Genomic DNA, 12,903 nt, shown 5'->3' with positions numbered 1-12,903 from the left:
GTGACGTGTAACTGCTGTCTGACTCTCTTGCTCTCTAACTAGACTGGCGAAGGGAGAGTTAAGTGGATTATAGTGCCTGGAAAAGTGCAAGAAGTGTATAACCCAGCAGCTTAGGCAGCAGAGTGGGATGGTTGTGATAGATCTTTCTTCCCTTGCACTGTAGGCAGCTGTTTTCCTCTGTGTCAGAACGTAACCAGCAGTTTCACCAGTGTTTCTCAGCTATTGTACGTTAAGGAATTGGTCTAGGAACTGTCTGAACGTTTCAAAATGTGAGTAAAACTTTTAAAAGGATGAAGCATGGAATAATTTGAAGTTGAAACTTCATTTAAAAAAATCATCTGAGTGTGTCAAGTAGCTAAGTTGACTAACAAATGCTGTTTTAAATAAACATGTTATTAGTTGATGAAACAATGTCAAGACTCTTCTAGTAAAAAAGTTTGTCCTGTGTCAGATGTTTTAACATCAAACTTGGGATCTGCTGCCTCCTGTCTAATAAAGCTATTACTTTTCAGATTAAAATAAATCAAAACAAATTTGGGATATCGTTCAGGAAAAGCTATTCAGAAGAATCAGGGCTTCTCAGTGTGTTTGGGAGTGGAACTGAACAACTCGTATTTCCTAACTTTTTACTCCCGCATGTATGAGCAGGAAGGAAATAAAACTGCAGCCTTCCTGTTTTGCTGCGCCAGTCTTTCTCGGTTACTCGATGCTTGCAGTTTGGTGTTGGGCTGTTAGTGCAGTACTGAAGGGATGCAGCAGCCATGACTCAAGTTAGTTGGCTGCAACCCTGACTATTTGGACATGCAGCTAAATCATTAGGAAGTTACAGTGGTGTAAGAGATGCCATCTGGACTGAGAAGTATGCTTGAAAGCTATGATCTCCATTAGTAGGAAGCCCACCAGCATGCTTAACAAAAGGATTTTTTTGCCACTGGTTGCTGGGAGATCCTTATGGTGAGAACTTGCCTCGCTTGAGCAGAGGGCCTCAGTCAGTGTGAGGCATGCATTGCTAGGTATTTTGCACATAAATTAAACATTGCTCCAAATCCTTCTTTTCAGGTCAAAATATATACATTTTTGCTATATCTATAAAACTAAATTTTTCTTACTGTCTCTCTGTGTTGAAACTAAATTACCTGTTAGAGGAATTAAATGGATAATTGTCTAGGGGAGAGATGCGTAGAACTGTTAAACGGAATGTTGAGAATGCTTGTCTGTGCTAACAGTGTTCTTAAAGCTTTGTATTTCTTTGGTTTTTTTTATTTATTTTTTTTGGCAGTGGTTGGTGTTAGGAGTTGTCCAGCCCAGTAGTCCGGTGGCGAGGCTGATGATGGCAAAGCTGAGCATTAATTCCCGACAGGCGCCCATGCCCACACTACATGCATACGCATACGGCTGGCCACAGACATCAACACAGAGAAAATAGCTCTTGCACAACCACAGACAGCACAGGTGGCCTGATCCTGTTCCCTCCTCTGGCTAATCAGGGTGGAAGCCTCTTAGTGAAAAGTATGTAAATGTACGCGGCGTGGATCCTTGCAGTAACTGGCCTTAGGCACTCAGAGGGGCAGGAGCCAGCTGCTGGACAGGCTGGTCTCCCCTGTCTCTGCCCTGGGCATGCAAACCACCAGGCTTGCAGCCCCGCTGTGGTCGCTGGTACTCAGACTCCCTAAATATACACACCCAGGCACTGATGCGGATCTGTGGATCCCTCCACTAACCGCCCTTAGACACTCAGTCTGTCTGGCAGGCAGATTGCCTGGTCTCCCAGTTGCTTCATGCGAATGGATCTTTCGCAGAGCTGGTCCAGACCTGTGGCCTTAATGTCAAACTGCAACTCACCAGGCCCCTCTGCTGGCTGACTGGGACCCTCTGGTCCCCCCAGGGGCCACCGCTCAGGCACTGAGACTTCTGGGGCTGGCTTAAACCCTTGACTCTTTCAGTAGCTGTCTCAGGATTTGATCTCTGCAGTCTGGCCCAGACTTGGGGCCTCTCTGTTACCCCACTCCCAAGCCATCTACCCCACTTGTGGGCTAGTCTGGCTTGCTTCTTGCTAGTGTCTGCGTGTACCACCGTGCTTACCCACTCACCGGGTGCACACAGGTCTCTGGTTTCTGGCACCACAGGCTCCTGAGGCCCTGTGATGAGGCTGCCTTTTCAGCTGCTGGCCTCCATGCACGCACACACACACAGAACAGAGCACCCCTTCACCCAGGAGTATAGAAATTGAGTGTGTTCAGGAGGCTGCCCATCAGGCACACGTGGCCGGCGGTACGCCTGGCAGCCTGTATACATCTCACCGGGCCTTCTCTCTGTTCTCCCTTTCTCCCTTCTCCACAGTTCACCTCAATCCATAGCTTTCCCTGTCTTTGGTCATTCCCCTAAACCTAAAAGTCATTCCTTTAGGATTAAGGTAAAACCTGAAAGGTCATTCCCCTGAACGCCCTTCCCCAGCAGGCCCCCTGCCCCTGCTGGCAGCCCCCTCAGCTGTGGGGTGAGGGAGTGAGGCGGGCCCCGTACCTTCTGCCTCACGGCTGGGAGGAGCTGGGGCAGGGCTGCTTGGTTTGCTGGGTTTCCTCCAGCCTTTCTTTTCTCCTCTGTGTTTATGGAGATTAGCCTTCAACCACACAGCCTGTATCAGGCGGGGCAAAATATCCTAATGCTGAAGGTGACTATTCCTGCCCGGCTAGTGTTCTCTCAGGTAACCTGTTTGTTGGACAAAACGCACCTCCTTGGCTTTGTGAATCACTTCTGACACTTTGTTTGTCTTCCAAGCTTTTCTCAAATATTATTCTATCTTTCAAGTAAAAAAAATAAAATCTTCACGAATGTCTTTTTTGAATTAACTTATTGCGAATAGCAATAAGAAAATGCTACCTGTCAGTTTCAGTCTCTTAATCAGTTCTGTGTGAAAGCCGTATGGAATACGGTAGCGTACGGTCCGTTGAGAGATGGGTCTGTTTGCAGGAAAAAGTCTAACGTTAGGCAAAGTACATACACCTGCATCTTGGTAACACCTCTCTTTCCAATGGAGTTTATGAATCAAATCCATGGCTGACAACCTTGTCATAGTGCTAAATGGGGTATTGAAGAGGCCTAATGTGGCAGAGAAAGCACTTTGGCATTAATTCAAGCTTGCCTCTTGCCATAGTAGGCTGGATAAGACAGTAGCTCAAGGCAGCTGAGAAAAACACTGCTCTTGTGACAGCTGGAAGAAGAATCCCCTGTAATAATAATACGATAATCTTCCAAACCAGAGACTGTTTTTTTGAGAGTCTTTTAATTTTTTGAGAATCTATTAATTTGACCTCAAAATAATGAGAGACAGTACAAAAATGTACTGGAGATTGTAAAGATTGTTCTTCAGATAAGCACAAGGTCTTAATGTGCCTTGAAGTTGTTTTTTTTTTTTTTTTTTGAAACTTCAGAAGTAACAAAGATTAAGGTAAGAGAGAATCTGGCACAGACAACTTGCAGTTTTATACCATTAACTTTCCCCAGAGAAATGCAAATATGCACTTACCCGAATCCGTTACCCTTTTTTGTACCTAGATATTTATTTGTGGATTAGATTTCTCTAATTCTTGCAAACACATGTATCTACAGGATATGAGGATTTCCTGTGATCCCTACCGAAGATCTCAGCCCCACCAACAATTAATGAGGCTTAGTATAATATTTTGTATGTTTATCATTTTTTTTCAAGTGTCAAGAAATTCTACAGCTTGCCATTTTTGATACTACAGTAAATACTAAATGTGATTTTTCACAAAGAATTGGCCTTTGCAGGTGTCAGGTTACCCTGCCGAGATAGTGCTGATTGATTTAAATCTTGCACAACAAACTTCCAGTACGGTTTTGAGCTGTAGTCCTTTAATCTTTCCATCATCATTTTTTTCTGTGGTTTTCCTTCTTGCACATTTTTGATTCACAGATACTAATTTTCAGACAAGGGTAAACACCGTTGGCCTCATGTCACCAGGGCATAAAGATGAAGCATAGGAAGTCACTGAACAGTGCATACCTCTTGCTTTGCAGTATTCCCCATGCTCATTTAAGATTTTCAATCGTGATGTTGATTCCCTCAACTGAAACTTTGAACCACGCACTTCTAATGCTCTTTTAAAATATTTCCCGTATTGCTATTTCATAAAATTTAGCGGTGGTCTAGCAAACCTTATTTTTCAGTTGTTAGTGTAGCACAAGTCAACAAATTAGTAGTCTTGTCATTAGCATGGGGAAGGAAAACTTGTCAGATGTGGTGATTATTTCTGTTTTGTAATAACCTTTGAAATAATGGAATCAATTGGTGCTGAAAGTCCAGTTTTAAATGAGTTGTGCAGGTGTGCTCTAAATAGTCATGGATGAATAGGGTTTGTGTTTAAATGGACAGTGTAAATTTGGAATTGAAATGTTCTACTCCTGCTTAGGTTAGACAAAGGTACTGCAAAGGTGAGGGAGTTCTTTGCAGCTTTGTGTTGCCTTGGACTTGCACTAAGCAGAGAATGTAGAACAACCTTAAAAAAAATCCATCCCTTTTGTTTCTTTCACTCTAAAAATACGTGGAGAGGAAAGGTGAAAGGATTGGGACTGCTCTTCCTTAAAAGAACCCCTCCTGGTTGACACCTCCTCTTTTGTGTTATCCAAGCTGCATTACATAGGGAGTCTTCTGCCAAGTAATTACCTATTCAAGTTATGTTTGAGCTACAAAATAATCCATTTAACTTTGCCATAAATTCAGTAACATTCATATAGGTTATTTTTGTCTTATCCTGTTAGGTGTAAGAATTTGTCTGTATCTTTCTGGAATTCCTATTGGATGCTGCCCTCTGATGTTTGTGGAATGAACTGCTTTTGGGAAGCTGCTTTTAGGTAGGATCTATTATTAAATAGTACTTTATTATTTGGTTACAGACAGGTGCAGCTACTATAACAACATTTCTCGCTATTTAACAAGGTGACAAAGCAAAATCTTTTGATTGCTTGACATATATTTCACATGCTTGTATTGTGGTTGCCTTTAGATAGGCTTTCTCGTTTTGTTCTATTATGTTTTGAGACGTTGTACAAGAAGTGTTATTACAAAGAATATTTTTTTCAGTTATGTTGCTTCCTTAAATAAATATTTGTTAACATTGGTAAAAAGTCAATCTGAATATATTTTTAAAAGTTACTGATGATTTTTTTTGATAAATAAAACTTGTAGCACAGTAATACCCATGATGTGACTTGTAATCATGACAGGTAAGCTTAGTAGTTAAGTCTTGGGGTTTTTATTAAAATTCCATATTATATAGAATACGAGGAGGGTACTTCAACCCAAACCACTGAAATGACTACTGTAGAATGCATTTTAAGATACAGTATGTTAAAGCGTATACTGTGTCCTTAGTTTTATCTTTAACAAGAAGTTTAAATGCTTTGATGTGGTTGTTCACTTGCTTTAGGCTGTCAGATTAGGAAAGTAACTTGTAAAGAAATGGAGGAAGCCTTAATCTTCTTGAGGTATCTTCTCTAACCTGTATAGTTCTCCTCAGTATATAACTAAAGTTTGAAGTTATTTTTTCTTATATCTAAAATTGAAATGATCATCCATTTTGTGAAGCTTTAGCTTCACAAAACTTAAAATGTTACTGAAAATGATAATCATGGGAAAGATTTTAGATCTGTCCCCTATTCCTCTTTGTTTGTGTGCTTTCAGTGCTTTTTAAACTTATCAGTTGCCAAGAAGTTACTTGAAGGTATGGCTTAGATTGATTTTTAGGCTGTTAGTGAAGTACCCAGTTAAACTGGGACTGCTGAGTCTTTCTCCCTGCACTTAGTAGCCAGTGTGTCACCCTCCTTTGGCAGAGGGATTCATCTGAGTTTCCCTTTGGTTTATTTAACTGTCTGAATGGACTCGGTTCACATCCTTTTCCCTTAAGGTTAGCTTTTGGGAGTTTAGCATCATGAAGTTTAGTGATGTGGGGGTAAACTGAGTGCCAGTGCTGTTGCGGTGGGGGGTGTTAGGGGCTTAGTCTCTCCTTTTTGGAGAGACAGAATGAGATTGTATGCTTTGTTCATTCATGGACATCTGAGCCAGTGTAGCAGTTGTGCAGTGCTGAAAGAGGAGAGGGTGGTGTTGTCTTCTGACCCCATTGCCTGTGATGATGTCCCCAAACTCTCCACGATACAGTGGAACGCGTTAAACCAGCAGAAAACTTCCCTTCCAGATTTTATGCCAGGCTCAAGGTAAGTGGTGGGATCTTGGAACCAGAACTGGAGAAACACCATGCAGTTCCTTTGCACATACATTAAGCTGTAACACGTTCTGTTCTATTGAGAATGCTGCACCTGCCCAGAGAGGCTGAGGAGTCTTCTTCCTTGTAGTTCTTCAAAAGCCACCTGGACGTGGTCCTGGGCAGCCTGCTCTGGGTGTCCCTGCTGGAGCAGGGGTTGGAGCAGCCTCAGCTGTTCTGTGGTTCTGTGAATGTTGTGCTGGCTCTAGTGCTTATTTCCTTACTGACCTGTCTTAACTTCAGAGGGATCCACCTATCTCCCTCAGGCTTTAATTCTTTTTATGTTTAATGAGTTCAGTTAGTTTCAGAGAGGTGCAGTGAGTGTCAGAATTTGGGTTTGTGTAAGAAGAGTGGGGAAGATGGCAGAAAGGAGGAGAAAGTGCTCCCTCTTTGGACGGCAGCAAGCAATTTCAGTGTCTCAGCATTCAGCCTGTTGCATAAGCCTCATTTCCTCGCATGTGCTGGAATAACAGAAGAGAGTTGCCATTTGGATTCAGCTTCGGATATGAGCTGTAATTTTAATTTTCTCTCAAAGAAAATAGGTGTATTGTACTAAGTGCATTGATAAGTTGAAGAATTCAGGCCGTTTGTACCATTTTATGCTTCTCAAGTGATATTGAGTCATTCTCAAGTTTGCAGGAAGATTTTGGAGGAAGAGGAATGAACTTAATTCCATGCAAGTTTATTAATCACTGCAAATGAAATCTAGCATTCTTGTTTCCTGACATCATATGTATAAAGCCACTTCAAGATTGACTCTTCAAGAAGATAAACTCTTTCTGTAAAGAGGCAACACTGATTGATTTGGATATCTTTTGCAATAAAGGACTGAAACTTCTACCTTATAACCTCTACCTATTACAATTTGATCCTCAGTTCACTGAACCTTTGTGTTATACAACTAAGTATGATTGTTGTAGTGATGTGCAAAATAAAGCAGCATTTTGAAGAGACTGGGATATGAGAAAAACCTAACAGTTATGTATCTTATTGAAATCTTAGGGTAGCTAACTCCACTGCCTATAGACTTGGCAACAAAATAATGGGAGTTCCAATGAGTATGTTTTTAATAGAGATGGCATAGTCTGGTCATTGAACCACACCACCACTTATCTTGAGTATTGTGTTTGGTCTGATTTAATCCATAAAAAGAGAACGGTATTTATCCAAATCATAAATCAGTTTGTATAGAGCTTCTGGTGTTCTATGCGTGCCATTTCAATAAATGGACCCAAATGAGTTTGTCCAGAGGAGCAGACCACATAGACAGAGTTTCTTTGCTAATAGTATATTCATAAATTATATCTCAATGTAGTATGAGATGGAGTATCTCTTCTCCCTTTATCAGTCAAGTTATTCAGACATTGAAGGTTGTCCTTTATCCTCTAGATTTTTAAATCTTTCTTTTGAAAACCTTCAATTTTTTTTCTGTGTTTATAACTTGCAACTGTTGTCAGCTTTTTTTCTTCTGGACATTGGAACTGCAGGTGATGCAGTTATCCATGAGAGAGAACTTGGCATAGACATTTTTGAAATGCAGATTGCTGCATCGTTTTTGTCTGAGTAACTGTATGTTTAATGCATGAAGTGACAACAAAAATGTGGATTTGTAAGATTCAAGTTTGTACAACAGAAGTGTTGGAGACCCCTAGAGGTCTGGAAGTTCGTAGGAGAGGTGTTCTTAGACACTTCGGTCTGATTCATGGTAGAGCTAATTCAACCTCACTTGCGATCAGTGAGCTCTGAGCAGTTGATGTTTCTAATGATGGTTTATGTGGATCTTGTCCCTTTAAGTTAGTCTGAGATCTATTGTCCATGCTGTACGTGGGATGGATTTTTGAGCCATTCTGCACCCATGTCTTATATCAACATTGTGATTAACAACACTATTCAGACAGAACGTCTTATGTACAGAATATTTCTTGTTAGCCTTTATTTTAATAGAAGAAGGATGAGATCAGTTTTTGTTTTTGTTTTTGTTTTTTTTAACATATAATGGTTAGATTTTATCCAAAATTTAAACAATGCTGATAAAGATAAAATGAGGCTTGGCTTTTGCATGACCTACCTAGATGATTCATGTCCTTTTTGGTGCACCTCTCATGGTGCCCAATGTGACCTGGCAGGTGTGGCTGCTCATCTGTGCAGTAGACTGAGTAAGAAAAAAAATCTGAGAGGTCATTACTTTGGTTATCTGGTCTGTCTGCTTTCAGTTGTTGGATGTTGTTTCTAAGTGGGTTTTAACTTGCATTGCCTAATTAAAAAGGCATTTCACGTTTCTTGAGTGCATCGAGGTCCTGGTGATATGGATAAATTAAAATGAATTGTGAAAGTCCTGAAAATATCCAGCTCGTTGGAGGATGGGACTTTCAACTTCTCTAGTAGATTTTTAAATGGCTAATTGTAACTTCATACCTAATCTACTAATTGAGTTTGTAATTGAGTAGATGACATTTAGACATCATATGCAGCGGTATCATTAGCGTACTTACACAAAATAAGCTTTGATTAGGGCTTATTTTTAATTCAGTGCTGTGGTAGAAAGTTAAGCTCAGTAAAAACTAGAGTTTTTATCACTTTCAAATCCAGATAATTTCTGTGGTTTCATTGATCATACTTTCTGTAAATGTGGGAATGATTTCACAGTTGCATTTTGATCAGTGCAGGCTTTGCTGCCTTTTCGCTCTGCCTATTTATTTTTCTTTTTCTGGTGAGTAAAGGCTGCTGGGTCACGCTCTTTAATGCTCAATTGATTTAGATCAAGCACAAAGCATTACAAGAAAAGAGGATGTGATAAGTAAGCCATCCATATTGTATTTACATATCTACCATTTGTTCTTTTGAGATGTGCTGTGGTGCCAGATTTGAAATAATACAGGTTGGTTATATGAAAATTTGTCCTGCATGTTCTATCCAATTTGATTTGTATTTTACATGCCAATTACCAGAAGATTTGTATGGGGAAAATATTTGCAGTGATAATGTGGCTAGCTTTTTATACCAAAAGAGAAAACCCGTTTGCAGTAGGATTTTTTTTTTTGTATGAGTAAAGCAACTTTCAACACAGCTGTGAACCTGGCAATCTAATCCTTGATTGAACAACCAAATGGGAAGTTAGGTTAGTGATGTTGAGGAAGGACTGAGACTTAATTAAGCCACCTTGTTTAGGGAGCCACATATAGCAGGCATGATGTGTGTGGTACAGAGCATATGGGAAAACGATCAAAGAAACACTCTCCCAGAAAAAACATAGGGAAAACTTGTTTGGAGGTAGAATAACTCTTGTTATTTTGCATTCTACACATTCTACAAGAACATTCTACGTGAATGTTCACCTGTAACCTACAAAACAATTCTTACAGTCTAGTATTAGCGTCGTGTAATGCAGTGGCGCTTGTACATGAAAACTAGTTGTGCAAGTTGACTGCCCTTTTCTCAGAAAATTACAAATATTTTTAATTGTCCTCTTTGATGAGTCAAAATCTGAAAGGACAACAGCTACTCAGTTGATTTAATGCTTCAGCTATTCATATCACTCTGTATTCTCAGTAGCTGGATGCTAACCTTTCCTTCCTTGGCTTCCCCAGCCACGTTAAAGGAGTCAGGGAAGACAGCCTGACAGCCAGCGAAGTTGTTCTGGGAGCTTCCTGATAACCTCTAGGCATGTTCTTAGTAGCAGATCAGTGGATGGTAAAAGGAATTCTTATGCACCAGTGTTTTTTTTTTTTAAACACAAATTAAGGTTCCTTAATGACTTTTTGTATTCCAGTGCCACTATATTTGTATGTGCCAAAAAAAAAAAAAAGTTGTGGTGAAAAATAAGATTAATTAAAAAAAAAGATACACCTTTTTTCCCAAGAAGTTCAGCTGAGCTGCACTGAGGGTTTGAGAAGAGCAAACTATTACTTTGTAATTTTAATTGACCTAGAAATGCTCATTTAATATACAGTCTGTCATGTTATACCTCTTTTAAATAAAAGGCAACATCTTGACGGACGGGCTCTGGAAAACCTTGTTGTAGCAGATTCATTGAGCATAACCAGCTACATTCCTCCTAGGTTGCTAATGCCACAGCAGAATTCATCAGGACAGAATGCAGGTCTTCACTTCAACACAGGTACGTCAGGGCATGCCTTGCACCCTAGCTTTTGCTGCTGCTGAGCAGCATGTTTCAAAGTATGTGGTTTTGCTCTCATAGTGTTTAAGTGGGTTGGTTTTTCTTCATATTTTCTAAACTCATTCAAGTATGTGTGGTGCTCTCAGGTGATTTATTTCCTTTTATTTTTACTGACACTGACATGTAATTAGATTTTTTTTTTCTGAGGATACTCTTATTTGTCCCTAAACACCCAAATCTTGTCATTGCTTTCTGCTCAGTATCCTCTGTTGGACTATGGGTGCATTCTTTGCTCTTCCATTTCAATTACCAGAGCTCCACACACACACGAGCTAGGACTCCCACATCAATTTTGGGAGACTTTTTTCTTTACAAGCTAGAATTCTCAAATTTTTCTTGTTAGTCTATCAGAAAGCCTTACTGAAATACGCTCTGTTGTTGTTTTCTCCAGCTTCTGCACTAAGTTTTCTCACACCAAAACATCTGGCTACTGGTAATTAGCAATATGCATATGAAGATCCGCATTTGTATTTTTGTTTCACATGGTGCCTCTGAACATTTTGTTAAAAGTAAAAAAAAAAAAAGAAAAATAAAATCTGAAACCATTTTTTTTGGAAGTGTCAAACACTTTCAGAACCTTTTTTTTTTTTTTGAAGTTCAGTAAGAAGTTCTGCTCTGAGGTTTCCCATCTCTGAAAACTTGCACAGGTTCAGAGAAGTTACCGTTCTTCTAAAGTAAATTTATTTTGCTTATGGGCAGCTCAGCTACTGCACTGCTGCAAAATCTGTACTGCCTGAGGAAGCTGGTGTCATTAGGCAACACGCAACCCACAGTGATGAGAAGTTGCTGTCTAAATGAACAACGTTTTGCTTTTGCTGTCTTCTGGTGAGGTAACTACCTAACTGACTGCAGCAGAGAGGGATGGAGTGAAGAAGGGGAAGAGGGTTACGGAGGCTGGAAAAGTCAGGAAGGAGAAGTAGAGAAGGGAGCAAGTGAAGGCAGAAGATTTTGAAAGGAATTAAGGGGAAGACTAAAGTCGTGTAGATGTAATATTGAAGAAGGGAATGAGGCGAGTCGTGGCACTGATAACTGGCTCTGCTGGTGGGTTATATTAATGATGAAGGTGAGACTGAAGGGCTTGGGCTGATAAACGCTTCTGGGCAACATAAAGTTTATGCGACTGCTAATGGCAGGAGGAGGGGCAAAAAGTGACTAAAGGTGCAGGCAGTGGAGGATTAGAAACAAGGTGTAAGGAGTTAGTGTCCCGGGGTGAAGGTGGAACAGTGATTGTCCTCTGGGAGCGGAAAGGGGTGTTTGTGGAGGCTGAGGAGCAGCCTGAGGCCAGATTGCTTAAAAAAAAAAAAAAATAAAGAGGATGTGACTGCCAATGGCCCATGCGCAGGGAAGTCGAATGCAGCTTCTAATCGCTAGAGGATGTCTCTTCACGGAGTCTGGAGTGAGAGCCACAGCTCTGGAGTTTTGTAACTCCTGCTGTAGTGCGTGTGACACCTACTATGTCTCATCCCCTTCTTAGCTGATGATCTCCACGGAGCATGATGGCCCGCTCTTTGAAATGGCTTCTTGCTCCATCTGCTTCGGGGATAAAGCTTTGCATTGGGCCCTTACAGATCTCAGTCCAGCTGTTCCCCATATTGTGCAAATGGAAATTCATTTTTTTTTAGCTTTTTCTAGTTTTTCGCCTTTTCAAAAAAATACTTTCAAGCAGAGATTTGAGAAAATTGAACTCATGGAGTCGTACACACAAAACAGATTAGATGTGGGCAAAGTGAGTGTGAAAGCATTATAACAAGTTTTTTCTTGTGTGGCTTGAAATGTTCTTTTATTTGCAGATGTCACTAGATGTAGAAATAATATTCTTTGAGTCTCCATGTGTTTTAGAGCTGCTTTGGCATAATGTTCATCATACCTTATTGATAGAAAGCCATGTGTTACAAGTGGTTCAGGAACTTGGCTTTCAGCTCTGCAGTGTGTGTAGTTGGTGCCATTATTTATCACACGACCTTGCAATATCAATGCAGGCTCTCATGACTGCAGGGCTTAATTATTGTAATTCCCTTTTCGGTGGATTAGTGATGAGGCTAATCTGGTGCTTGCAGCTTGTTCAGGCTGCAGCAGTGCATTTATTTGTGGATTTCAGCTACTCATCACATTCAGCTTGCTTTGCTTCAGCTGCTTGCTACATGGTGTAAGGTTTAGATTAGCTTTAGGTATACAGGTCTGAATGGGCATGCCTCTGTGACATTTAAAAGTTATATTTTATACATTTTTTCTGTTAAATTGAACTATTTTTTTGAGGTTTTGCTGCAGGACTTCTTCAGTCTGTGGATTAAATCTTCTGAATATAGATGTCTGCATTTATGTATCTGTGTCAAGTAGGTTTTAAACTGTTGTTAAAACTGAAAGAGCATAGAGCGTGACCCAGGTAACTAGCCAGTAAGTGGCTAAGAAGTAAAGGTCTGGTGTTAAAAGCAAAGTGCTAGGCTATCC

At 40.4% G+C, this 12,903-nt stretch overlaps 1 protein-coding gene across 5 annotated transcripts in view; it reads left to right on the top strand.

Moving 5' to 3' along the window:
- GXYLT1 (glucoside xylosyltransferase 1) overlaps positions 1 to 12,903 on the top strand; it is a 36,150-nt gene that overhangs the window by 10,481 nt on the left and 12,766 nt on the right. Inside the window, exons 1-2 of one of the 5 annotated variants that reach the window (XM_080574527.1) lie at positions 1,280 to 1,509; positions 4,780 to 4,872. The exons of 1 other annotated variant lie outside the window; for it this stretch is intronic. In XM_080574527.1, coding sequence (XP_080430653.1) covers positions 4,820 to 4,872 — 53 coding nt within the window. In that variant the 5' untranslated portion in view covers positions 1,280 to 1,509; positions 4,780 to 4,819. Of the gene's footprint in view, positions 1 to 1,279; positions 1,510 to 4,779; positions 4,873 to 4,915; positions 6,232 to 10,336; positions 10,396 to 12,903 lie in introns of those variants that run through there. 3 more of the 5 variants (XM_080574526.1, XM_080574523.1, XM_080574525.1) reach the window with 3 other exon arrangements.

The sequence above is a fragment of the Anser brachyrhynchus genome (assembly GCF_964034855.1).
Source record: "Anser brachyrhynchus genome assembly, chromosome: 1".
Classification (NCBI taxonomy): domain Eukaryota; kingdom Metazoa; phylum Chordata; class Aves; order Anseriformes; family Anatidae; genus Anser; species Anser brachyrhynchus.
Note: the sequence above shows the minus strand (reverse complement) of the source record. Positions and strands in the feature narration are given on the sequence as shown.